Consider the following 27,672-nt stretch of genomic DNA (forward strand, 5'->3'; position numbering starts at 1 on the left):
ATGTAAGCAAACTTCTCAGTCTGTTTTACAAAAGGGAGAATGTGGAAACTGCGGATCCGAAAACATTCCCTTAAAATTATCTATGCAAATGTACCCCTTAGAAAGTCTTCATGGTCAGGCACGGTGGCTCATGCCTATAATCCCGCCACTTCGGGAGGCCCAGGGGGGCAGATTGAGTCCAGGAGTTCGAGATCAGCCTGGCCAACGTGGTGAAACCCCATCTCTACTTAGAATACAAACATTAGCCAGGCGTGGTGGCACACACCTGAAGTCCCAGCTACTTGGGAGGCTGAGGTGGGAGAATGGCTTGAGCCCAGGAATTCAAGGTTGCAGTGAGTCGACATCATACCACTGCACTCCAGCCTGGGCAACAGAGCAAGACTCTGTCTCAAAAAAAAAATAATAGAACATCTTCATGTTCTCCAGGGATAGGAAATCCCTGAGGATGCTGTCTGGAAGAGGTAGGGAGTGAAAAACACATAACCTTACAGAACGGACATCTGGTCCCCAAGGTTATGTGAGCATCCTGAGTTATGACCCACTCCAGAAAATCTGTTGTTCATCTGGACACTGACAAACCTCTCCACAGCCCCAGGGACAGGAAACCCTGCTTGCTAATTAATATGCGACTCAACTCCCTTTCCTGTGGTCTGCTGACTCACGCAGGAGTATCCTGGCAGTCTGTGGAGCCCTTAGGCTGTGATGTGGCTAACAGCACCTTCCGGGAGTCTAACAGACCTGGTTTGCCTCAGTTACGGCTGAGCAAAATCAAGCAGGGTCCTTAAGTTCTCCTGGCTACAGTTCCATATCTGAAAAGTGGGGATAACAGTGTCTACCTTGCATTTGAAACGCCGGGCATGCATGCTTAGAAGAGTAACTGCCGCAGCAGCACTCTCTCTGTGCCAGGAACTGTCAGGCGTGTTTCATTCATATTTAGTCCTCCCCAGTGGGGCAATTCTCAACCCCTAAAGTCAGAAATACCATCTGATGCAGCAGCAATCCCATTACTGGCTATATACCCAAAGTAATACAAGTTGTTCCACCTTAAGGACACATGCACGCGTATGTTCATTGCAGCACTATTCACAATAGCAAAGACATGGAACCAACCCAAATGCCCATCAATGATAGACTGGATAAAGAAAATGTGGTATATACACACCATGGAATACTATACAGCCATAAAAAGGAATGGATCCTCTTCTTTGCAGGGACATGGAAGGAGCTGGAGGCCATTATCCTCAGCAAACTAATGCAGGAACAGAAAACCAGATACCACATGTTCTCACATATAAGTGGGAGCTAAATAATGAGAACACATAGACACATACAGGGGAACAGCACACACTGGGGCCTATCAGAAGGTGGAGGATGGAAGGAGGGAGAGGATCAGCAAAAATAACTAATGGGCACTGGGCTTCATGCCTGGGTGATGAAATAATCTGTAAAACAAACCCCCATGACACAAGTTTACCTGTTTAACAAGCCTGCCCATCCTGCACGTGTACACCTGAACTTAAAATAAAAGTTAAAAAAAAAAAAAAAAAGATTCAGTCCTCCCAATAAGCCTGAAAACTATGGCATTCCTTCACATCTTTTTTTTTTCTTCTTCTTTTATTTTTTGAGATGGCATCTCAGCCAGGCTCAGGGACTGACACCTGTAACCCCAGCACTTTGAGAGGTCAAGGCAAGTGGATCACCTGAGGTCAGGAATTCAAGACCAGCCTGACCAACATGGCAAAACCCCGTCTCTACTAAAAATATATAACTTAGCCGGGCTTAGTGGCATGCACCTGTAATCCCAGCTACTCAAGAGGCTGAGGCGAGAGAATAACTTGAACCTGGGATGTGGAGGTTGCAGTGAGCTGAGATTGCACCACTGCACTCCAGCCTGGGCAACAGAGCCAGACTCTGTCTCAAAAAAATAATAAAGAAAGAAATAAAAGTTTCTCCAAAGACATTTCTCAGGGACTGCACCAGGGGTCCTCTTTAGTCCCAAGGGCTGAAGTGCCATGTTTTGAGGTGAGTCTGGTGTCTTTATGGGGGTTCTCTTTTCACCTGGTCTTAGGAGTATGTCAGAACCTGTAGGCTGAAACCAGCACCTTCACAGATTATCTAGACCATCAATTAATTGACTGGAAAGACTGGCTCACACGCCGAGAACAACTGAATCCAAAGCCACTTATGCTGTCTTGCAAAATGTGAGCTTAAAATGAAGTTTATAAAACAGTCTTTAGCTGGGCCTGGTGGCGCGTGCCTGTAATCCCAGCACTTTGGGAAGCCGAGGCAGGCGGTTCACTTGAGCTCAGGAGTTTAAGACCAGCCTGGGCAACATGGCGAAACCTCATCTCGACAAAGAATACAAAAATTAGCTGGGCATGGTGGCACATGCCTGTAGTCCCAGCTACTAGGGAGGCAGAGGTGGGAGGATGACTTGAGCCCTGGAGATGGAGGTTGCAGTGAGCTGAGATCCCACCTCTGCACTCCAGCCTGGGAGACAGAGCAAAACCCTGTCTCAAAAAACAAACACACTTTAGAACTCACAAGCATTGTGAGATTCAGATTTTGAAAACTCACAGAAGGCTTTGAATTTATTTTTGTTAATATATTTTTAGTTCAAAAAAAGTTACCTTCAATGACATGTTTGCTCACACTTCCTTTCTTCTATAAACTCTTTCTAAGCCTCCTCTCCAAGCTGAATGAACGCCTCACTCTTCACCAACGCATCGTCTGGGTCTAGTCATCCACTTAGTGACAGAGCCCACTGTGGGCCAGGTTTGTATGGACGATGAGGAGGCACAGGGAGCTGCCCTGCTCTCACGGATCTTAGGCTCAGGTTCAGAAGACAGAGGCCAAGGCAGTCAACACACACAGCGAAAGGCGTGCGTGGACTTGGGAGACAGGGGAGCCTTTTTTGGTGTGGGCTTTGACAACTGAATGGGGGTAAGGAGGAAGTGTCGGGGAGAACCCTAGATAGCTGGGGAGACCTCCCAGGGGAGGGAACGGCACTCTCGAAGACCCTGAGGTGGGTGTACGTTGGCATGTTCAAGGACCTGCAGGAGGTCAGGGTGGCCGGAGCTGAGGGAGTGAGAAGTGAAAGGAACCAAGCCCAGGCAGCAAATGGAAATGACTGGTGTGTACAACGTCCACCCTCCCCGGCCCCGGCCCTCCTCTCTCCAACAGCATCCACCCGCTTACTGAATCTTCTGTATTTAGTCAGGGACTGTGGACCTAGCCCATCTCTCGGATGAATCTCAGAGCTGCCCCAAAAGGTCACAGAGCCCCTGTAGATCCCCACAGCGCGGCCGGCCCAGGACTTTACGATACATAGATATCCTCTTTGGGAGCACTCTTTTCATTTGCTAGGTAGTCAGCCTGAAGGCTAGGCCAGATTTCTGTCAAGGCCACTGCTCTATCCCTGCACCTGACACATCTCACGCCATCAAACATGACTCAGAGCTTGAGGAGGTGGCCTCAGGTTCACCAAAATGCTCTCCCCCATCACACTGCAGCCAGATCACAACCCTGGGAGTCATCTCGCAATGGAGGTGCCAAGTCTCTGCCGCCTGTTCTCTTCACAGCATGGGCGGCAGGTACGTAAAGGATGAAGGAAGACTCACTGGGGAGTCAAGGCTATTTCTGGAGCGTAGCAGTGGGGGGCTCTGGAAAAAATTCCGACCAAGCAAGATGCTGGTCATGCATTCCAGCTGCAGAAGGAACCGCTCCAGGGCTTCCTCCACTCAGCGGGTATGCCACGCTCCACCCTAAACCCCGTCCCATCTGCAGAGATGCAGATGCTGAGGCTGAAAGTGAAATAACCGGCTCAACCTCTGGCAGCCAATGAGAGGCAAAAAAGTCATAGATGCTTGAGTTTTATTCCCTGTAGAAACTTGGAAGGGGCCAGAAGGGGATGGGGAAGGGCGGGTGAAAGGAACCAAAATGAAAGATCCCTTCTGTGGTGCCGCTGGGGCAAGAACTGCTGCTGTTTAAAAGGGCGTGGGGAAGGGGGATAGAAGGAAGGGATTAAAACCGACATAGGGCCAGGCACAGTGGCTCACGCCTGTAATCCCAGCACTTTGGAAAGCAGAGGTGGGCAGATCACCTGAGGCCAGTTCAAGACCAGCCTGGTCAACACGGTGAAACCCCATCTCTAATAAAAATACAAAAATTAGCCAGGCATGGTGGCGCACACCTGTAATCCCAGCTACTCGGGAGGCTGAGGAATAAGAATTGCTTGAATCTCATAGGAGGAAGTTGCAGTGAGCTGAGATCGTGCCACTGCACTCCAGCATGGGCGAGTGAGAAACTCAGTCTCAAAAATAAAAATCAAATAAAAATTAATAAAAATAAAACATGAAGTCTATCAATTAGAAGAAAGACCGAGACAGCTCATTCTCCCCAAATGCAGGCAGGAGACACTCTGTACTTGAACATCCTGTTGAAGGGAAGATAATGAAGCGGTGAGTTGGCAGCTCCGTGGTGCATCTGCCATAAACATCAATTAAAGACTCTTCTTCCCCCACGAAAAGACCAGAGGTTCACTTCGTCCATGTATTTCAACCAAGTATTTTATTGGTCTGGCAACTGCAAAATATACAAATTTCTGAAAGGCATCTCCTGTTGGAAAGCTAGCATAGCTTTATATCCCAGGTCATTAATTCAGACAAATACACAGAACACAGAGAAGTCATAAGTCACACATAGAAGGCTCCCAAACCAATTAACAACAAAACCCAATCTCTACAGCTTTCTATTGTTTAGGCTCCTTATACATATTAAATAAATAAATAGCACATCTGCTATCAAAATAATACAAAAATAAATTTCAAGTATTACAAACGAAAATATCATTGGTGTGGTTCCAAACAGTTTTTCTTCTCTCCCAAAATGAAGAGCTTTGCCCGTGGTCTCAGGACAGAATAAGGAGAGGGGGAAACTCACCCAAAAACAAATAGACAAAGTTAAAAATATTGGTCCCCGTTATTTTTTTTGTGGGGTGGGGAGTTGGCAAGAATCGGTAGACGCCAAAATTCATGACTGTAGCTCAAACCCACCCCTGCCCCGTCCAGCGTCCCCTCAAAAGGCAGGTCACTGGCTTGCAAAGCGGGCAGTGTCCTCCTTTCTATAGACTCTCCCTCCCTGTCCAGATTCATGTTCCCTCTTCCCATCTAGGCCCTTCCCAAACTAAAGGCCCGTGTTAGGCCAAGGCTTCTGTATTTAGGTATTGATTTTAGGTAGTCAGAGGGGAGAGGGGAACACAGCTTTATCAAGCCACTATCTGTATCGAACTTCAGAGTCGATGTTCAAAGAATGAGGCCTGCGAAGGGGACACGAGAAACTATTCTCGAGAGCAAAGCAACAGGCCTTTCATGTCAAATCGAAAAATACAACCAAGTGAAGCACAATCATGCACCCATGCACGCCCACCCCCTACCCACACACTCTGATGAGACTCAACATCCAGGGAGAGAGAGAAAACTGTGTGAGTCTGGAGTTGCACGGGAATGCAGACAGGGACATCCTCTCCAGCAGATGCCAGCCAAAGCGGGTGTGATGGGCAGGGAGGGCTTGAATGGTTCAGCGTGAAAATCCCCCACTTGATTGTACGATATCTGAAGCACAGCCTCAGTTCCTACTCAATTCCAACCGGGAAAAAAAACATGCATTCTTTAAGAACTCTTCTCGAAAAACAAACAGCAACAGCTCTTCTTGAAAAACAAAGAGCAACGGCTCTTCTTTCCACGCCCAGTTTCAGCTGCCTAAATCCCCCGCCCTCACCCAGGACCTGTCCCTTGAGCTGGGAGGAGGATCTCGGGGCTCACAGCAGAAGGCAGGAAAGAAAAGTGACCTTTGGCACCAGCTTTGAGACGTCCTGAAAAGGGTCATTTGGACAAACTCTGCTGCCTGCCGAGTTTCCAAATGGTTTCATCTGGGCACGAGACCCCCCCCGCCCCACCTACCCCAGGGTTTGAGGCAATGACAAGAAACCAACAGGCTGAGACGACAGGTCCCATGCTTTCCATCACCACAGAAATGTCACGGAGGCCATGAAGGGAAGGCCAGGACAAAGTCCACTCTTCCGACTTCCCCAAGGCACTGGCAGAGTGCCGGGCACAAGGCAGACGCTCCAAGACAGTGTACAGGCAGCTCTGGAAGCAGCAGCTGGGAGTGAGGCCTTGCTCGGGCCACTGTCCCCACCTGGGAAGAGCAGGGACAGTAATGCAAGTGCTGGGGAAGGACGCCAGGTGTTCCGCTCCCCACCTTCAGAGGCTCCAAGCCCCCCCAGGGCAACACACCCCAACATCTACGTTCCTGAAGAGAAGGTGTGACGCTCAGGTCACACTTCCGCCATCAAAAAAGTGCAAAAGCCAGCAGCTCCAGGAAAGTGTGTCTCAGCTCCCCCCAAGTCCAGGTTGGAGGAGAGAGGGGCCCTGGAGGGCCCAGTTCTCATATTTCAGCAAAATACTTCCCTCTCCCCGGGCAGCCAGCCTGCCCTTGAACATCTTTGGAGGCAGAACGCAGGCCTGGAAGGTGTGTGGACCCGCGGGACAGCCGAAGTGTGGACCACCCAGCCAACTGGCATATCGGCTCAGGGACTTCTTGAAGAAGATGCCCCAACCCAACACCTATCCAAGTCCATTCCCATGAAGCGTCTTCCCTGAAGCGTCTTCCATGAAGCGTCCCATGACGTCCCAAGACGCTTCCCATGAAGCGTCTTCCATGAAGGTCAAGATGCATCAAACAGCCACGTGGAAGTTTTTACCCATTCCTTGACCTTCAGCCACTAGGAGCTTGCCTCCTTTAATTTTAGGATTCTGCCACCAGTGTGGTCTTCCCAGCTCCAAATGTGCCAGGAGATCACAGAAACAAAATAAAATGGCACAGTGTCCCCAGCGGCCTCTTGTCAGGACCAGCACTCATCACTCTCCCCAGGCCTCGTAGGTCTCCGAAGCTGGACACTCCTAGGAAACCCAGAGAGTAGAGGTTGGGGCCCCGTGGCTAAAGGCAGGGTGCCAGGGACCCACGTGGCTTTCCGGTGTCCAGCGGCTGAGGGGACACAGAGGGTGCCAAGCATGGTTCTCTTCGGCCAAGGCTCCCCCGCTGCTCCATCCCACCCTCTCCAGAAGAAGTCCTCAGGATACGTTGCGCCTCGGGCAGAGGGCAGGACACAAGCTAAGCTGCAGAAATGGAAACGGAATGGAACCAACACGTCTGCTTCAGTGTTTCCTGGAGGAGTCGGCGCTGCTCCGGGAGCCTTTCATGTTCTGTTTTCAGGAGAAAAGAAAGGTGGGGAGGGAGTCAAGGTTTGCAGCTGGCTGGCTTCTAAAGCAGAAGACGCCGAGTCATGCAAGGGAGAATTCTTCCCTCCCTCCATCCCAGACAAAGAGCAGGACCCAAGAAAGGTGCTGCCAATCCCACAGGCGGCAGACAGCCCAGGTGGGCCCCAGAACATGATGGAAGATAACCCCAGAGTCTCAGAGAAGGGGCTGGGCGCCAGGCCAGGAGCCCGCCTGGTGGGGGCCGTGTGGCTCCGGGAGGACCGTGAGCTACGCAGTGCTAGGCGCCGGGGACCACAGGAGCCTCATGTTCATGACCCCATAGAAATCCCACAAGGGGAACCTCACGGGCCTCAGCCAGGCAGATGAGCCTGGGGCCTCCAAAGACACACAGGCCCCTCCTCTCAACTCAGCCCACAGCAGAGCCACACTCCCAGCTCCTGCACCCAGATTCTGGGAACACAGCTTGACAGGCAGAACACAGGTGATACATGGAATGGCTGGACATGGTGGGGAGGCCCAGGCGGGAAGCCAGGCAGAGGGGGCTGTCGCTAAAACCCTGCCCCACTTCTGATCACAATGGCCCTCGCAGGGAGTCCCACCCCTAAGGCACTGGCCAGTACCAACTCCCCCCCAAAAACATGTTCCGGTATTAGTGGGGAACATGACTGACTGCAGCCACTGCACAGCAGGCCTCCTTCCCCGACCTCCTTCACCTACGCCTCAAAAAACAAGAAAACATACAATGTTTAAAACTATTCTCTCCAATCCTCAGTGTCTCCACCCAGACTGCTCTAAAGACGGTGGGAGAGCCCAGGCACACAGGGCCACCACGGCCCATGCCCACCCCACACAGAACTGGGGGTCCAAGGCTGCAGCCATCCACAGGGAGGAAAGTCACAGGGCTGGGCAGCATCAGAGCTCTCGCCCAGGCCTGCGCTGGACTCAGGAACCCAGGTGATGGGTGCCCGCTGGGAGGTAATAGGTGCCCGCTGGGGGGTGATGGGTGCCTGCCGGGAGGTGATAGGTGCCTGTCAGGAGTGATGGGTGCCCACTGGGGGATGATGGGTGCCCACTGGGGGATGACAGGTGCCTGCCAGGGGATAACAAGTACCTGCTTGGAGGTGATAGGTGACTGCCAAGGGGTGATGGGTACCCATTGGGGGTTGATGGGTGTCTGCCGGGGGATGATGGGTGCCTGCTAGGGGGTGATAAATGCCTGCCGGGAGGTGATAAGTGCCTGCCAGGGGGTGATGGGTGCCATCAGGGGATGATGGGTGCCTGCCAGGGGGTGATAGGTGCCTGCCGGGAGGTGATAGGTGCTGCCAGGGGGTGATGGGTGCCATCGGGGGATGATGGGTGCCTGCCGGGGGATGATGGAAGTGATGGGTGCCTGCCGGGAGGTGATAAGTGCCTTCCAGGGGGTGACGGGTGCCCAACGGAGGATGATGGGTGCCTGTCGGGGGTGATGGGTGCCTGCCGGGGGGTGATGGAAGTGACGGGTGCCCACCAGGAGGGGGCAATTCTCTCCAGAGAGCCCTGGGTCCTCACATCTAGGGAGAGCCCCAGCCGGGCTGTGGGATCAGAGAGCAGGGCTGACATTTCCCTCCACATCCGCTGGCTCCGACCTGTCCTCACCACCACCAGCCCACGGCTTCCGGCACCCACAGATGATGGCGATGCAACAATGACAGTGGAGAGCCTGCAAGACCGGGTGACGTCCACGTCCTTCACCCAGGGGCCCCGGCTCAGGACACGTGGGGGGTGAGAGACAGACTAGAAAGGACCTCACGACAATGGTGCTGCACTTCACACCCTCGGCATGGAGACAAATGAGCCCCGCACTGCACGATGGCCAGTCTGCACACAGACCCAGGTGCCGTGACGCGGTGCAGAACGGAGGGACATGCACCCAGGCATTTACCTTCCACGGTTAGTAAGGAGAAAACTTTGAGAAAATGTGACAGACAGTTCGTCTTTCAAGCAGAGTGGGGAAGAGGAAGAAACAGGTTGGAAAAGGAAAAAAAAAAAAAATCTTTAGTAGGGTTTTCTAGTGTGCATTTGAAATTTTAAAAATGAAGGTTGCATCACAAATGCCAGGTGCTCTCTCGATCCCAAGCAGCCGGCACAGCCCCCAGGAAGGCACTGCAGAGCGCCGGGTCCGGACAGTCGTTCACCCCCATTTTACTGGGAAACCAAGATCACAGGGGTCAAAAGACTCTAGGCCAGGTGCAGTAGCTCACGCCTGTAATCCCAGCACTTTGGGAGGCCGAGGTGGGTGGACCACCTGAGGTCAGGAATTCGAGACCACCCTGGCCAACATGGTGAAACCCCATCTCTACTAAAAATACAAACATTAGCCAGGCGTGGTGGTGGGCGCCTGTAATCCTAGCTACTCGGGAGGTTGAGGCAGGAGAATCACTTGCACCCGGGAGAAGGAGGCTGCAGTGAACCGAGATTGCACCACTGCACTCCAGCCTGGCAACAAGAGCAAAACTCCGTCTCAAAAAAGAAAGATTTCAGGCCACTGCCTTGAGACCCCAGGGGTTTCCCCTTCCCAAGTCTGAGTGTTCCTGCTGCCCCAGAGAAGAAATCCCTCGGGTTACAGAAGGGTATCCAAATGCTGACCCAATGCCAGCAAGCCCAGAAGTCTCCACAGGCCCAGGGCACCAAGTTCCTCCCTGACAAGAACAGCACCGCCGTCTGCCATGCACTTCCTAGGAGCCAGATGTTCTGCTAAGTCCTGTATCTAGAGTCTCATTAGGAAACCTTTATGAAGTTACTATCTCCATATTACAGATGAGGAAGCTGAGGTCCTAGAATTGCTTTAACGTGCCCGTGCCAAGGACAGAGGCCAGGAGGAGTAGAACCAAGACGCAGACCTGGCTCCGTCTGACTTTCATCATAAATTCTGGTCACAGAGCCCAGGTGGACTCCTAGAATCAGATGTGGCTACAATCCTAGAGGTGGGGTCACGCACCCAGAATGGACGGGACAATGGGACTCCAGAGTGAAATTCCGACCTGAGTCAGGTGCGATGGGTCCACAGGATGTATTTTTGCTGAGCAGGAGGGATTCTAGCAAAGGCACTATAATGTCAGTCTTGGAGATGGACAAGATCAGCTTTAGCGGGTCGGAGGCTATCCCTGAATGGTTCTTCCTAGTACAAAGATTTCTTTCCTGGCAACATCAGGCCACGGGTCTAACGCAGGGGTCCCTAACCCCTGGGCTGTGGACCAGTACCCAGTCCATAGCCCATTCGGAGGCAGGCCACACAGCAGGAGGTGGGCGGTGGGCGGGCCAGCCAGCACTAACACCCGACTCAGAGGAGCATATATGAACCCTACGGTGAACTGTGCACACGAGGGATCTAGGCTCTGCGTTCCTTCTGAGAATGTAATGTCAGATGATCTGAGGCAGAACAGTTTTATCCCCAAACCATCTCCCACCCTGCTGTGGTGGGGAAAATTCTCTTCCATGAAACGGGTCCCTGGTGCCAAAAAGGTTGGGGACTGCTCGGCTACAGAATCAGGACACGCACAGATATAAAACCTTCAGGCTCTAAATGCAAAGGCAGGTTTCCCACAAGGAGAAGCCCAGATCCTGAAGTGCTGCACACCGGCCCGGCACATCACAGACACTGGCCCGGCACCTCACAGACACTGGCCCTGAGGATGCAGGGCGTGCCCCCAGAAGCTGGAAGTTAAGGGCAGGCCCACCTTAGGTAAGCAAAGCCTGGCTGTGGGAAGCAGCTGCAAGGGAGTGGCTGTGGGGGGACACGAGGGTCCAACAGCTGCCTATGCCTTGCAGGCTGCAGGGCAGGGGCCTCAGGACAGCGGCAGGGAAAGGTGAACCCTGCTGGAAGCACGGGGCAGTCACTCAGCCCCTCACCCATTAAATGGGGCACTGACTGTCCTTCCGATCTCTCAGGGTGGTCTTAAGGAACGTGGGCATGGGGGACACTGGCATACCCTCTGGCCCTTCACCCCTTCGCCACCAAAATCTGAGTGCCATGCCCAACCTCTCCCGTTTCCAAAACCCAGCCATGCTTTTCAGTCTCAGGCTGCACTCCTCATTACACCTCTCCAGTTTCTGCATAAAGTAGCAAACGTAACTTAAGGAGCAAAGAGGAAATAAAGGGGAGGTGTGTTTTTGGGGGGGCACGAGGGTGACACTTCATGGTGGCTGTCATCAAGGTTCTGTGGCAGAAAGGCCCCTGCTCCCGGTGGGGGCAGGATCCCAGAGTGGTGGGAACACAGCCCCAGCTATGCAGGGGCTGCGAGAGCTAAGACTGAACCTGAAACTCTGCAGAGAGCTCTGGGAGGAGCAGAGGTGACCCCATGGGTTAGAGATGGAAGCCGCACCCAGCCCTGGGTGTGACTATGACGCTGAGCAGGCTCCACCCCAGGACAAACGGATCCTCAAGAAGGGCTCCACTTGGAACTCTTTCGGGGCATGGGGGGTCCTCATGGGGAGGGAGAGGCTCAGAGCTCAGGCCCCAGCACACTCCCACTATTCACACAGGTTTGTTTTACAGATTAGGCTCTGAGTAAGTTTTCCTTTCAAAACAAAAGACACTCCTGGGGCAGGAGGGGGCTTTAGGGCTAATGGCACCTGGCGCAGATGCAGCTCGCCACCGAGGTCTGATTCGGAGAAGGAAATGTGGACTTATGCTGAGCCCTAAACCACGGCCATTACAAACCGCGACCTGCAGCCCTGAGAGGGTCACGGAGAAGCCAGCTGTCGTGCGGCGGTGTTGGAACACACGCAACCGTAGTGGAGCCACCACCACCTCCTGCACCCTTTTCTAAAAACATCCAGGAATCTCCCCTCCCTGCTCCCACGCCCATCTCCTCCTTCCCCGTGAAGACCTCGGATCACAAAACTGCTCTCATCCTCAATATTTTAACAGGCAGGAGGCCAACTGAGCAAGCAGGAAGAAAGCGGTGAAGCAGCAGCAATGATCGGAGAGATACTTACAGACAGGCTTGCCCTAGCAAAGGCTGCGGAGGAGAAGCAGAGAGAGAATCAGTCAGGAGGCGTGATCTGCAGGGACAAAGCCCTGCAAAACCCCAGGCCGGCCCAGCCAGCAGCTTCAGACGTCCCTAAGAACCTGGCCAGCCTGAAGGACTGTCCTCCCGACACCAGGGGCAGCTCTGAAGCGGACGGGAGGATGCAGCCCCTGCCACTGCGTCCTCCACGATGGAGGTCTGTGCAGATCAGGATGTCAACCCCCTTCCCCAGCCTGGTCCCCCCAAGCATCAAAGCAGCGGCCTCTGAACTTCCAAATACAACTGCACATTTCCATCAGAACGGACGCCACAGGGACACCATTTCCGTTCTGCTGGCTTTTCATGAAAACCCTCAGATCTGAGACCCGCCAGGGAATATTTATGGGGGCTCTCCCAGTCCTGCCCCCGTCATGTGGAAAGCTAAGGAGACTGAGGGCCTGGGAGGAGAAGAATCTGAGCGATTACATGCTGCACTCATGTTAGTGTTGAACTACCACCAAAGCCAGGCCTCCAGGCTTCCGCTAATCACAGCCACCTCACCGTGTCTACGTGTCCCCACCGTGTCTACGTGTCCCCACCACGTGCCCGCCACTGGGCCTGATGCAGGGCACGAATCCCCCCATCTGATCTGCATTCTGCACTGCCACTGTTCCCCCATTGCCTGGATGAGAAAACTGAGGCCTGCAGAGGTTAAGTGACCTGTGGAGGCTGCGGCATCTTGCAGGTCACATTCCAGACACCACCAGGTCTAAGGAAGTCTCGGAAAAGGCGGGAAGAGGGGGCAGACTGAAGAGGATGCTCAGAGCCGGCAACAGCATCCGGCTCATCAACAAACCTGACCGGACGCTGCACTAGGCTGATTTGTGGGGCCAGGCCTGGTGGGTGGAGGTGGGACAGACCCTTGGGTGGTACCTGAATTTGAGCCCAGAAATTTCTACATCTCACATATTTGCAAGGGTTCCTGGCTCTAAAGGAAAAGACCAGTTTTCTGAAAACAAATCAATGTCTAATAACCAAAATCTTCCAGCCTGTAACCTTCAAAACTAATGAAATAAGTGAAATCAGGTTGGGGTTTTTTTTTTTTTCCTGAGACAGGCTGGAGTGCAGTGGCGCCATCTCGGCTCACTGCAACCTCCGCCTTCCAGGTTCAAGCAATTCTCCTGCCTCAGCCTCCTGAGGCTGGGATTACAGGTGCCTCCTCAGCTGGGACTACAGGTGCCCGCCACCACGCCCGGCTAATTTTTATATTTTTAGTAAAGACAGGGTTTCACCATGTTGGCCAGGCTGGTCTCAAACTCCCGACCTTGTGATCCGCCCGCCTCGGCCTCCCAAAGTGCTGGGATTACAGGCGTGAGCCACCGCACCCAGCCTTGTTTAGGTTTCTCACTAGCGCTGGGATAACCGTGTTATTTATGGGAGAAAGTGGCCACTCTCTTTGTTTTAGAAATAACCATTCACGAATGTGAACGGGTCTTGGACATCTCACTCTTCCCTCTGCACTGCCTGCTTCTGCCCTGTAAAGACCCCATCCTCAGAAAGGAGGCGAACGCAGTCACAGTTGTCACCAGCAAGGAGAGTCCCCAGGGCCTCAACTTCAGAGGGTGCTTCTCATGTTCTCCCTCAACACACACGTGTGTGCACATGCTCCCGTGACACACGTGCACAGACACCTACAACACACACATGCACACCCACACACACGCACCCACGCATTCCTGCAAACACACACGCAATCGCAGATCTGCGGCGTCACGCCCGGCACGCGTCCCCCAGGCAGGAAGGAAAGGGGAGTGCACTGACTTGTCCGGGCAGCTGCGTGGGCACCTCCGGGGGCAGGCAGCTGGGCAGGGCGGCCGAGGTGGAGGCCACATGCTCCTCAAAGCTGTTGATGCGAGGCTTTTTGGTGGGCTCGGGGCTGGCTAGCGGGGTGACACTATTGCGTCTCATGAGCGGGTTAGGTCCCTTCTTTGCATCCTAAGCAAGACAAAGACAAAAGAGAGAAAGGCGACAGTTACAAAGAAGGGGAGGAAAATTAGCCCCAACAAAGTTTATCTGCTCCTGGATTTTAGGGAGGCAACAAGACTGACCAAGGGGAGTGGCCGGGACCATGGACCAGAGACCGCGGACCAGGGACTGTGGACCAGGGACCACAGACGACGGACCAGAGACCACGGACCATGGACCAGAGACCACGGACCAGGGACCACAGACCAGGGACTACGGGCTGCTGAGTGTGTGGCAATTCCCCAGCAACAAGAATGTGGGTGATTCCCTCCCATGCCCCTTCCTCGGATGGTTCCAAAGGATTCCCCACACAGACAAACACGGTGCTTGCAAAGCAAGGAGGGAAAGAATGATAATCACAGCAGAGCATGAGGTCGGAGAAAAGAGCTTTGCTTCCAGCCTCTCTGAGAGCTGAGGACGGGCATCTAGGAGGGACAGGCTGGGCCTGAGGCTCCCAGGATGGGGAGGGGAAGGCACCTGTGCTGACTGCCTTCCGCCGACCTGAGGCCATCTGTACTCCACAAAGGGCACCCTGGCTCAGGATGGGGCACGGAGGCTACAAAACCAGCCTGGAAACCAAAGGGGCAGAAACCTCGCAGCAGGAAGCAGGTTCTGCCGGCCAGGACCAGACCCGGCCCTCCCACGGGAGGGACAGCGTGATGGGGTGCGGGCCTCCAGCCTCAGAACCGGGGTCTGTCTCCGTCATGGCCCTGCCCCATTCCCTGCAGGGAAGAGCCCCAGGACCGGCTCAGGCCCAATCCCATAGCTGGGGCAGTGGTTCCCTGACCGGGGCTGTTGTCATATGGCTAAAGGCAGGACAGCATCCAGTGACCCACATTCCGAAGGGGAGGGGGTGACAGGGACCAAGGCGGCCAAGGGACCCCGTCCTCTCTCAGGTCAGCCCACCAGCCAGGCAACTGCCAACGACTGGGCAGACACCTCATCCCTTCATGCCAAAATCTGACGGCCAAGCTTCTTGGGACAAGGACAGTCACCTGTTTTGGGAATGCCATGATGGAAAGTCACGCTCGGTCTAAGAGAAAGGTCTGACTAGTACTAGCAAAGTGTTGTACTTTTGGCAGCCTGTACACCGTGAATTCAAACTCACTTTCACAACGCACATCCACCTGGGCAGAGGTCCACTCTACTCAGTCAGAGGCAGCCTGGCCCACCTCCAAATGTCAGGCCTCCCCACAAGGTAGAGAGCAGCCGCACGGCCAGGCCTCGAGGTCTCCCGAAACACCTGCCCACCCGCCATCCCCCAGGCCTCCGCTCTCCACGCCACTCCTCTTTTAACACCGTGTTCTTGGCGGTTCTGAGCCTAATGACATGCGCGTGGCGGCGCTGACCTGCTGCTCCTGTTTGAAACAGTAACTCTGGAGACTGAAAGCACGGGTTTTAGCTGCCAGAAAGGAAAGGCACCAAGAACTGTGCTATGCTGATGTTAAAAGAGAACAGAGGCTGGGCACAAAGGCTCACACCTTTATCCCAGCACTTTGGGAGACTGAGGCAAGAGGATCACTTGAGCCCAAGAGTTCAAGACCAGCCTGGGCAACAAAGCGAGACCCCCATCTCTAAAAAAACGAATAAATTAAAATTAGCTGGGCATGGTGGTGCGCACCTGTAGTCTCAGCTACGCGGGAGGCTGAGGTGGGAGGATCGCTTGAACCCAGGAGGTTGAGGCTGCAGTGAGCCGTGATTGCGCCACCGCACTCCAGCCTGGGGAACAGACTGAGACCCTGTCTCAAAAAAAAAAAAGAAAAGAGAGAGAACGTATCTTCCTCACTAAAATTCACATCTCGAGCTCAGCAGAAATGGGAAGAAGAGGACACAGGAAGGAAGAAAAAAAAAGAAAAGGCCACAGAACAGATGGGCAGGAACACAGAGGTGCTGAGGAAGGCAGCCAGCAGACCCATGGCCACATACAGGCCAGCACCTGCAGGCAAGCGGCCCTGGGGCCTCCTGAGCACCCATCACCCAACTAGGGCTATCGTGTGATGATGGCCAGGATGAGGCTTGGGGCCTCCACTCACCTCTGACCTCTCCCGGTGCGTGCTGACGGACTCCACATTCAGGTAGATAGATTCCACACGGCAGCCTGGAGGGCGTGGGATGGGGGCAGAGGAAGCTGCTGTTAAAGGGACAGCCCCGCTTACAGCCCACGGCCACAAGAAGCTGCTGTGGCCACCTTCAGGGGGATAGGGCTTGGCAGGGGTTGCTACTCACCATAAGCGACAGGCGTCAGTTTCAGGACAGTGTGAAGCGGGCATTTCAGGTAGGGCATCTCCTCTGAAATGGAAATTGTACACCCACAATTAGAAATGAGACACAGCCAGGCGTGGTGGCTCTGGCCTATAATCCCAGCACTTTGGGAGGCCGAAGCAGGTGCATCACCTGAGGACAGGAGTTCGAGACCAGCCTGACCAACATGGCAAAACCCAATCTCTACTAAAAATACAAAATTAGCCAGGGTGTGGTGGCATGTGCCTGTAATCCCAGCTACTCAGGAGGCTGAGGCAGGAAAATCGCTTGAACCCGGGAGGTGGAGGTTGCAGTGAGCTCATGCACTGCACTGCAGCCTGCGCAACAAGAGCAAAACTTTCTCAAAAAAAGAAATGAGACATGAGGGTGGGGGAGGCATAGAAAGACCTCTATGGTCCCCTCACAAGGACCCTCGGAAGCACTGTCGGGCCGGGGCATCTGTCCCCAGCCACAAGCTGCCCCGGGCAGCAGATGGCCCTAGAAGAAGACTTTAGCCCAAAGAGCACCATCAAACCAAACCAAAACACTCGCCCTCACAATGACTTAAGAGTTGGGAAAAAAAAGTCACTCCCAAACAATGTAGGTCTGTCTAGGGATTCAGCTGCACTGGATTGGACATGCTAAGACTTAACATTTCAATCTGATTGTCAGAGTTTTCTGGGCTGTTTGTTCCTTAGAGGGTACTGAAGAGAAGAGCAGGCCCTACCCCAACACAAGACCCTGGGATGTGTGGAGCCGGGGGTGGGTCTCGGGGAGCTGTTTATGAAGCAATGAAGTCCCAGGCATCAACCTGGGCTCCACGGCATTTCCCGAGGGCTTCAAGGAAGCACTGGACAGAGAGGACCTGAAGCAGCCAGGAGCTGACACCTGTGCCCTTCTCCTAACACCCCATGGCACAGCAGCCAACACAGGACAGGCCACGGCAGGTCTGCAGCTGACCCCTCGAGTGCCAGTCCCCTCCTCCCTCCATCCCAGGACCGCGGCCTGCCCGAGGTACCTGCGCTCTTATCCAGGAAGTAGGCCAGCAGGCAGCGCAGGACGGCCTGGTGGCAGATGACCAGCACGTTCTCCTGCCGCTCCAGCTCCATGATCACCGGCTCCAGGCGCTGGACCAGGTCCTGGTAGGACTGAGCACAGAGGGCCGGGCCCACGTGAGCTCAGGGCACTCGGGAGGGGCTCTGCCGCTGGCCATGGCCTGCATCAGACCGGCCAGAGAGCCATGTAAAATCAATCACCCATCATCAGCAGTGGTTGAGAAGCGGCAGGGTTTAACGTGGACTACTGCTCAGCCATCAACAGAGTGAAGCCCTCCCCCGCTCCCACACGGGGGAACCTGAAAAAGCCAATGCTGTGTGACAGAACCGGGCCCAAAGGCATGCGTGGCATCTGATTCCATTTACGTGGAATGCCCAGAATAGGCAGATCCAGATGCAGGAAGCAGACGGGCCGGTGCCGGGGCTGGGTGGGGCAGGCGGGAGCGGCTGCTGACAGATCTGGGCTTCTTTGTGCAGCGAGGGAAAGGCCTGGAATATGTGGTGATGGCTGCACGGCACTGTGAGTACACTAAAATGCACTAGATCATAACTTTAACCTGATGAAAATGGTCCATTTTATGTGATGTGTATTTTCTATCAATTTAAAAATGTAAAAAGCAGCATAAGGGCTGTGACTTTAGAAAAAGACCAGAAAAGGCTCTCTGCTGTGCTAACCAGGGCCCCGGTGTATAAAGCCCAGTCTGAGGCCAGAGGACAGTAGGGCACAGAGGCCTGAGGCACGACACTGCTCAGCAGGGCACGAGCAGGGAGGACACACGCGGGCAGGGAGGACACACGCGGGCAAGGAGGACACACCCGGCCTAGGAGGATCCCATCTGTAGAGGAGGCAGCAACATCCTCAGCCACAGCCACCGGGCACCGTGCTTGGGGAGGCACAGATGCTGCCCAGGGGATGTAGAGCCACCCCTCCTGCCAGCCTGCCCACCACCCTGCCCAGTAGACCATCACACACCACCTTCCTCCTCTCCCACACGGTTCTAGGTCCCTAGGGAAACATATCTCATTTCTGCTTATGGGAAAATGCACTTCTCCCCAGGCTGTTAGAAGGTTCAGTTTGGGGGGACTCAATTCCGAGGTGGAGGGTGTAGGAGCCCCCAGAACCCACACGGAAGCGAACTCCCTGGAGGGGTGGCCCAGCCCTGCACAGCAGTGGCCGTGTGCGCTGGGGTCCCTCAGCCCGCCCCGGCCTGCGCTCACCTCCCCGGTGGGGTAGCGGTAGTAGTACTTGTCCTGCTCCCGCAGCGCGTACTCCTCAGGGTAGGTGTCCCTGATCTCCTCGTAGGTCAGCTCCTCACAGACGCCCTGTGGGGACACAGTGGTCACTCAGGGGAACAAACCACAGGGGTGTCTAGGGCCTCTTGGGAAGCCGTCCCATGCCCGCCTCCCGGGACTCACCGCGTCGATCTCATTGAGCGCCTTCCACTGCTCATACGGCAGCCGCAGCGCCTCGGCCGTCTGGATGGTGCTCTTCAGCTGGCTGGTCCACACGCGCAGGTCCTTCAGGTTCTGCTCCTCCACGAACTTGCTCAGGGCACTGGCAAACTGAGAGGTGGTGGAGAGGGGCCACTCATTCCAGATGCCCGCAGCTCCTCCAAGAGCCAGGGGCTGGAGCAGGCAGCCCACGTGGGGCTGTGCACCACCTGCTTACACCGTGGGGGCCCCAGGCCACTCGAACAGCCACAGTAGCACACACCCTCCCCAGAGACCAGGCTCAGCTCTTCCTGTCCCTCCCCTACCTAGTGCACAATTGCTCACACATCACACACACGTGCAGAGATACACACACCACACACAAATACACACACACATACATACAAAGTAACACAAAGACACACACACACACAAAGCCACATGGATAGGCATAGACACAGAGAGAGAGAGAGCGCCATACAGAGATGCACACAGATATGCATAGAGACACGCAGGCACACACACAGATAACACACACAGCAGGCATACCAAGTAGCAGCAGCAGCAGCGCACACCTCCCCACCCACCCTGCAGACCCTGCAACCGCCCTGCACCCAGAATGGCCCAGGCCGCAGCACACCCCGCACCTTCTTGCCCCGGCTGGACAGGCCCGAGTCGCCCCCGATGCGGCCCTGGAGGTTGTGCTCGTTCTCGCCGTGCCGGCACAGGTAGATGGTGCGCGGCTGCACGTGGATGTTCATCAGGTAGTACACGATGCGGCTCTGGATGTGGTCCTGCACCCGGTTCACCAGGAACCTCCGGCCCACGTCAATCACCTTGATCAGCGACAAGTCCCTGCAGAGACCCCACGAAGGACCACAGCTCAGGCCACTGCCCACAGCAGGACGCACCCGGCCTGGCCTGGCCGGTCTCCAGAAGATGCGTTCCCCAGGGAACAGCAAGGCAGGACTGTAGGCCCCTCCAGAGCACAGACCGAATCCTTCTAAGGGGCAGAGTATGTGCGTGCGGCAACTCCCACAGCTGGTGTCTGGCTGTGAGACTGGCTTGCCTCCCAGAAAAGGGGGAGAAAAAATAAAGAAAATGGAGATAAAAAGAAAGGGGCCTATGCGTGGCTCATGCCTATAATCCCAGCACTTTGGGAGGCTGAGGCAAGAGGATTGCTTGAGTCTAGGAGTTCAAGACCAGCCTGGGCAACATAGCAAGACCTCATCTCTACTAAAGAAAAAAAAATTAGCTGGGCGTGGACACCCACACCTGTAGTCCCAGCTACTCAGGAGGCTGAGGCAGTAGGATTACTTGAGCCCAGAAGTTTGAACCTGCAGTGAGCTATGATCATGCCACCACACTCCAGCCTGAGAGACCCTGTCTCTAAGCAAGTAAGCAAGTAATAAGTAAGTAAGTAAGTAAATAAGTAAATAAATAAATGGAAAGAAAGTAAAGGAAAGAAAAAAGAAAGGAACTATCAGAGGGACAGTAGCAAGATCAGCCTTAACTCTATGTTGACTTCCTGTACTTCTACAGTGTTCAAAATATTCCCACTGAATATGGTTTGTCATCAAGGATTGTTTTTAAAAGATATTTTCAAAGAGAATTGATAAAGGTATCCAGCAGCTGTGTGTGAATCACCTGAGGCCAGGAGTTCAAGACCAGCCAGGGCACCATAGCGAGACCTCATCTCTACAGAAAAAACTGTCTTAAAAAAAAATTTTGTTTTTAAGGTATCCAGGAGCACATGCTTTGTGGGAACATCAAGAATGCAATAAGAACTCTCATGTGGGTCTGCGGAGATGGCCAGCCATGGGAATCACCTGTCGCATTTGTCGGGGTCCAGGGGCTGGTAGCTGGCTTCATAGCAACTGATCCTCTTCATGAAGTCGTCCATGGCTTCTGCGGAGTTGCAGTCTTTGTAATCCGGGCTGGAGATTTTAACTTCCTGCAACACCACAAAGGGCGGCTGATGAATCACGCGGGAAGGCTTTCTGCCGAGATTAAGCAGGATTTGGGGCTTTCAAAAGGGGAGCGCACAGAAGCCTCAGTACAAAGATGAGCCGGCCCAGCATGTAAGAGAAAGGGAAAAAGATCCTGGGGGCTGAGTCACAGCCTGATGTTACATGGGGAGGATTCCCTGGGGAGATGGAGAACTGCAGCCGGAAGGACAGAGACAGGAAACCCACAGGGATTCCATAAAGAACACCTCTGAATGCTCCAGCAAGTCAGGATCTGTCCCGTGCTGGAGTCACCGCCAGACAGACTGGCGCTGAACTCAACCGAGCTCCACGTGGGCACCCGCAATGCTCCCCGCGCCGGGAGGAGGCTGCTGGTTCTAAGGTGCGCTCAGGAGTTCCCAGAGATGCCTCTGGCCTTGTGTGGCTTCTCCTCCACCCCTCCACCACCCGAGGCAGCCCCAGTGTGACCAGTCTGTGGTTAACTGCTTCTCCAACTAGGGCTGTGCCTGCTCCTTTGCAGGGCTCGCTCTCCCAGGCAACAACACAGGTCTACCAACACCCACAGTGGCACAGGCCCCAGAAACCAGGTGGATTTTAGGGAAACAGCATTTCTGAATGCCTGGGCTCTTTTTCTCATCAACCACTGCTGTCACTGAGAGGCAGCCACTCTTCAAAGACTCAAGTCAGTGGGGAGTTGTGTCTCTGTCCTGGCAGAGTTTCAGCTGGGGAAGATGAGAAAGTCCTGGGGATAGTGTGTGGCGGTTGCCCAACAATGCGAATATAATTTGCTGCTGAACTGCGCATTTAAAAAACGGCTAAGATGGCGGGGTTTGGTGGCTCACGCCTGTAATCCCAGCACTTTGGGAGGCCAAGGCGGGCAGATCACTTGAGGTCAGGAGTTTGAGACCAGCCTGGCCAACATGGTGAAACCTCTGTCTCCTCTAAAAATACAAAAAAATTAGACGGGCATGGTGGCACACGTCTGTTATCCCAGCTACTCAGGAGGCTGAGGCAGGAGAAATGCTTGAACCCAGGAGGCAGAGGTTGCAGTGAGCCAAGATCGCACCACTGCATTCCATCCTGGGCAACAGGAGACTCCATCTCAATAAATAAATAAATAAATAGAATGGTTAAGATGGTAAATTTTACATTATGTATATTTTACCACAATTTAAAAAAAAATCTAAGTTCACAAATGCCTGGATCTACAAAGCTGCTTTGAGATTTCATCAGAAAGAGATTTCTGAACACGGCGGGTTGGGGCAAATGATTATCTGTTAGTGGACAACCAGACAAACGCTAAACTCCTTGCTAAGCACATCGGTGACCGCTCACTGGGAAAAATGACTTCACAGCTGCACCCTGCTGTCAACCGAGGGGAGCGAGGAGTGCCGAGCCCAAGAAAGGTGGCAAACCCTCTGTTTAGGTGATTTCCTCGTACTCTGAGCCTCCTCCTTTGCACCCACTGGACAAATCTAAACTGACTTTTCATAATTCAAATAGCCCTTCCTGAAACAGGAATTCATTTCCTAAAGATATCTAGAAATACGTCCACCACCGGGGCTAACACATCTAGAAATACGTCCACCACCGGGGCTAACACATCTAGAAATACGTCCACCACCGGGGCTAACACATGCTTAGCATCCCCTCTAAAGATGCAAAGATGCCGACACCACAGCGTCCCAGTGTACGTTTTCAGAACTGCTTTTCTTTATAGAATTGTCATATTCTAATATGTTTAAGCTGAAAATTGTCTCCAACACAGGATGGCGGCCTGCAGTAAGTTTCCATAGTAACAATTCCTGTTTATATATATTGCTATCAAGTGGCAACACTGGAGAAATTCATCAAGTTATGGTGCCAAGTGCCCTCAATTTATCTGGGCAAGCTCCCGTGCACAGCACAGACAGGAGGGTTCGTGGCAGGTTCACGAGGTGCATCAGCAGGAAGACAGCCTTACCTCCCAAACTTAGGGGGCTGCTGAGCCCTACGGACTCTTGCCACTGCCCAAGCATTCTTACCTCCCGGAGCCGTCAAAGCAAGCGACCCGCTGCTGCCTCCTGTCCCGCTGGGGGCAATGAGATGCCCTCTGCCCCGGCAGCCCCATCACCACTAGCTGTCAGTCTCCTGCCACCAACAGAAACTACTCCTGTCTCCCTGAATTATTTCCTACTTCCCATCCAAGCCTGCCCACTGCCCTAGATGGAGCTAGTCCCTCACAGGACACGTCTCTGGGTTAAAAACGGCTCTGTAGGTCTGACCTCCCAATCAACAGCCAACTGGGGGCCGCTCGTCCTAAGCGCTCAGTTGCGCTTCCGAGCCGGACCCGGTCCCCCACTTCCTCAGACCGCAAATGTCCTTGTGGTCTACACTGCTGCAGGAGCCTGGGGTTCCCGGCTGTCTTACCATGATATTGGAGGCCACAACTGTAGGGTCGTCACACACGGACTCGATGAAAAATGCCTGGCGGAAGTGAGGTGGGGATATTAGAAAACAAACACCATGAAGGACCAACCTTGCCATCACTGAGATGTCATCGTCCGGACAAGGTGGAAGCACGCCACCCACCAACTCCCAAAGACAGGAAAGGCCATCTCCTTACTGCCGCCTCCCGCCACCACTCCTCTGGGACACCCCACGGCCCCCAAGAGCCCTACCACACAAAGGCCCTAATTTAAGGCCGCAAAACGTGGGCAGCAGGAGAGGAGGGACTGAGCAGACTCAGGCTGCTTCCTGAGGCCTTTTCCTGTCTCCCGAGTCCTCTAGCACAACACAAGACGCTCAGCTCACCTTAAAGTCATTTTCTTTGGCAAAATGAAGGATCATGTGTCTCCTCTCTCTGGTCGTATTGGTGGCATCGAAAACCTGATGTGGAGAGCAAAGGGCCGAGAAGAAGACTCTAAGTTTGAGTTTAACAACGTTTACCAGAACAGCAAGGATGCCAGGCCCATCATCTCCAGCAATAAGCCCCAAAAGCGCTTCAGGGGAGCTGGTGCCTGCCCACAGTCCTCTCCAGGGCGCACCCACGGGGCAGGCCTCCCCCAACTACCAACAGCACTCAGGGGTGGTAGCATGGGAGGAATACCCCAAAAGCAAACAAGCAAAACAGTAACGTGCAATGGGACAGTGTACAAGGAAGGGCCAGTGGTCCTGTGGGCCACCCAGGTCCTGCCCGCCCTGGAGGTGGGGGACTGGCCGCAGAGGGTGTGGGTCCCTGAGTCCATCTCACATCCGCTTTCCTGAGCCACTGGGCTGCCCTGGTCCCCTGCTTTCCTCCACCCTCAGGGCCAGAGGCACCGGTCTCGGTACACCCCAGGCCAGTGAGGACACCCTCCTGGGTGGGACTGGACACTGAGCCGGCTACATTCCCTGGACTTACCGCAATTTGTCCCCCTTCTTTCGCCAGGTAGCTTTTGACATCTCTCAAGGCAGCTAAGGCACACTGCCTGGAATGCACAAGAGATGCCAAATGTCAGCGCTAGTGTATCCGCTGGGGCAGCCCAAGAAACCCCCGACGCACCCCGACAGGCAGAGTAACTGGTGGTTCCATTCTACACTGCTCAGCACTGGGCAGGCTGGCCAGCACCCCTCAGGCCCAGAGGCTACCAACCTGGGGCCCTGCACAGGTGGCTTCAGGCACCCTCGGGAGGTGGTGCTGGTGCCAGGCTGCACACGGGAACCACTCCTGGGGAGCTGCTAAGAAATGGCTGCCCAGAGCCACCCACAGAGTTGCACTAACTGGTCTGGGGTGGGGCCTGGCATCAGGGGTTTTAGCATCCCCCAGGAGACTCCAGCCCATGCAGCCGGGGCCAAACACCCTTGCACTGGGGTTTCACAATCAACTCGCACTTAACAAGAAATCCTTTCCAAACATAAACAGACACTGTTGGCAAACAGGACTTGCTAATTCTCAGTGAGGGTGCTTCTGTGGCTGTCCCAGTGAGGGTCAGCTCAGTGAGACCCTCAGGGAACAGATGAGAGCAACCTCAGAGGGGCAGGGGGGCTTGCTCCCACACTGCACAGCCCTGAGGGCCACCAACAGGAGCCACCCCGCAGGCCGGCTTTCTCTGCCTCCTACAGAGCCTGGCTCAGAACAAAGCAAGCTGAAGCCAGCAGCCCAGCCTTACTCCCCCGGCCCAGCCTTACTCCCGCGGCCCAGCCTTACTCCCGCGGCCCAGCCTTACTCCCCGGGCCAGCCTCACTCCCGCGGCCCAGTCTCACTCCCCCGGCCCAGCCTTACTCCCCCGGCCCAGCCTTACTTCCGGACTTTCATGGCTTCCTCATTGTCGGGGCGGAAGAAGTTGTAGGAGCTGTACTGCTTCACAGCCTCCCGGCGATACTCCCCGACGTTGAACACTGTGGACCGGAAAGAGGAGAACAGTCTGGATGATTGAGCAGGAGGAAGGGGCCAACTCACACTGGGATCGTGGGATCGACCAAAGGCAGAGCCACCCAGCCAACCACGCCGACTGAATGAGATGATACAACATGGAAGCAATGCCGGCACCCAGTCCTGCGCTACCCTCAACTCCTGAGGACAGCAGGCCACAGGCAGCCCGGCTTCCCCAGTCCAGCTGCAATGCCCCTGCCACATGCTCTGCAGTGCTGTCCCCTCCAGCCAAGTCTACAATCCCAGTCTCATCCCAGTCTCACGATATCCTAAACCAGAGACTGACACTGTGAAGATGGGTTGGGGGAGGCCCCAAGTCTAGCAAAAATAGGGACAACACATTTCCACCAATGGTATCAGAAAGTGAGTGGGGTCTCACGCCCACTGCCAGATCTAGGTCAGCCCTTCTGCTGGTGCAGCCGCCAGGGCCAGGGCCGGGAGAATGTGTTCCATGGTTCCTGGGCACTGAGCTGGGCACAGTGGGGATGGTAAACATAAAAACCATGCCCTCAAAAGAGGGGCGGGTGGGAGATGAGCAAGGGTTAAAAAATAACCAGTTGGGTACAATGTTCACTATCTGGGTAACAGTTCACTAGAAGCCCAATCCCCATCAATATGCAATATACTCAAGTAACAAAGAGGCACATGTACCCCTAATCTAAAATAAAATTAAAAAAAAAAAACCAGTGCCTATCCACCTATCCACAAGATGTGCACCATCTAGTTGGGAAGACCAAGCAGAGATTCTTAAATGCATCATCTACAACAGCGGTCCCCATCCTTTTGGGCACCAGGGACCCCTTTCGTGGAAGACAGTTTTTCCATGGACAGGGAGGGGCTGTGGGTGTATGGCTTTGGGATGAAACTGTTCCACCTCAGATCATCAGGCATTAGATTATCATAAGTGGCACACAACCTAGATCCCTCACATGCCCAGTTCACAACAGGGTTCACTCCTATGAGAATCTAATGCCGCCGCTGATCACACAGGAGGAGGAGCTCAGGTGGGAATGCTTACTCACTGCCACTCACTTCCTGGAGCCCGGTTCCTAACAGGCCACTCACATAGCAGTCCACAGCCCAGGGGCTGAAGTCCCTTCATCTATGGTATGCAGTGCTTAGGGCCATCAGCAGAGGAATGTTAGCTAGGACTGAGTGCCACAGGAATGTAAAGGACTGAGGTGGCCGGAGATGGTTTTGAAGGAGGTGAAATTTGAGTCAGGGCAGGATTTAGGGGAGTGGGAAAGAGAATGGCCAATGAGGAAAAAACCCCAACAGAAGAAGGGTGTACACACAGTGTGGAGGAGGACCCAACTGCACGGGAGGCAGGATCAGACTCCCCGACCAGGGGACAGATGTGCCTAGGGGTGGTCCTGCCTGTGAAACCAGCAACTGAGCTGGAAAGGTCAAGTTTTTGCATTTGCAGGGGACTGGCCTCGAGACCCAGCCTCACCTTTTGTGGGGACGCCAATCCAGTTGAGGTAGCGAGTCAGCTTCTTGGAGATGTAGGTCTTGCCCCTGGCGGGGAGGCCCACCATGACGATGACGGTGGGGGAGTTGGTCAGCTTTGGCCCACAGGCTGGAAAAACAAGCAAGAAGGGTGTGTCATGGACCAAGTGACCGGAGAAGAGGAGCAGAGGCCACGCCCAACAATAACGCTGAAGAATTTCACCAAAAATATTTTTGAGACAGGGTCTCACTCTGTTGCCCAGGCTGAAGTGTAGTGGCCACCAGAGGTTACTTCCGCCTCGAACCTCTGGACTTAAACAATCCTCTGGTCTTAGCTTCCCCAATAGCTGGGACTACAAGTGTGCACACCACCATCCCTGGCTAACTTTTTTTATCTTTGTAGAGATGGGATCTCGCTGTGTTGCCCAGGCTGGTCTCGAACTCCTGATCTCAAACAATCCTCCCAGAGTGCTGGGATTACAGGCATAGCCACCATACCCGGCATTCATTGAAATTTTCATTTCATCTCCCCATCCTGCAGTCCCTGGCATTGTACCAGAGAGGGACCAGGCAACCCTAGTGGCCACAGCCCCCCAGCCACTCCCTGTCCCTCAATCCTGCCATTAGGTTCTACTTGGCAAAGACAGTCCCAACACCAAATTCCCGAGCTGATACCCAGGGCGCTAAACCCAGCAGGGAACCAGTGACTGACACCACAGTGGAAGTGGAAATGCCCCTGCGGGTGGGAGGAAAGGACTGCTCTCACCAGGGAGGTGGGGCTCATAGTCGAGAGGGTGGATTCCAACACAACAAGGGGACAGAGCAGGGGTCTGGGGCCCCGGG

General features: G+C 54.3%; 1 protein-coding gene across 1 annotated transcript in view; it reads right to left on the minus strand.

Annotated features, from left to right (window-relative positions):
• Positions 1-6,701: 6,701 nt before the first annotated feature.
• Positions 6,702-27,672, minus strand: part of PFKFB3 (6-phosphofructo-2-kinase/fructose-2,6-biphosphatase 3) — a 102,596-nt gene continuing 81,625 nt past the window's right edge. Inside the window, exons 2-15 of the mRNA XM_011974910.1 lie at positions 26,834-26,959; positions 25,250-25,346; positions 24,370-24,436; positions 23,781-23,855; positions 23,397-23,453; positions 20,850-20,974; positions 19,668-19,875; positions 19,006-19,152; positions 18,808-18,912; positions 17,553-17,682; positions 16,520-16,582; positions 16,327-16,391; positions 14,090-14,263; positions 6,702-7,265 (exon numbers count right to left, since the gene is read on the minus strand). Of these exons, the coding sequence (XP_011830300.1) occupies positions 7,218-7,265; positions 14,090-14,263; positions 16,327-16,391; positions 16,520-16,582; positions 17,553-17,682; positions 18,808-18,912; positions 19,006-19,152; positions 19,668-19,875; positions 20,850-20,974; positions 23,397-23,453; positions 23,781-23,855; positions 24,370-24,436; positions 25,250-25,346; positions 26,834-26,959 (1,487 nt within the window). The 3' untranslated portion in view covers positions 6,702-7,217. The remainder of the gene's footprint in view (positions 7,266-14,089; positions 14,264-16,326; positions 16,392-16,519; positions 16,583-17,552; positions 17,683-18,807; positions 18,913-19,005; positions 19,153-19,667; positions 19,876-20,849; positions 20,975-23,396; positions 23,454-23,780; positions 23,856-24,369; positions 24,437-25,249; positions 25,347-26,833; positions 26,960-27,672) is intronic.

Source organism: Mandrillus leucophaeus, unplaced genomic scaffold, assembly GCF_000951045.1.
Source record: "Mandrillus leucophaeus isolate KB7577 unplaced genomic scaffold, Mleu.le_1.0 Scaffold15, whole genome shotgun sequence".
NCBI classification, from domain to species: Eukaryota; Metazoa; Chordata; class Mammalia; order Primates; family Cercopithecidae; genus Mandrillus; species Mandrillus leucophaeus.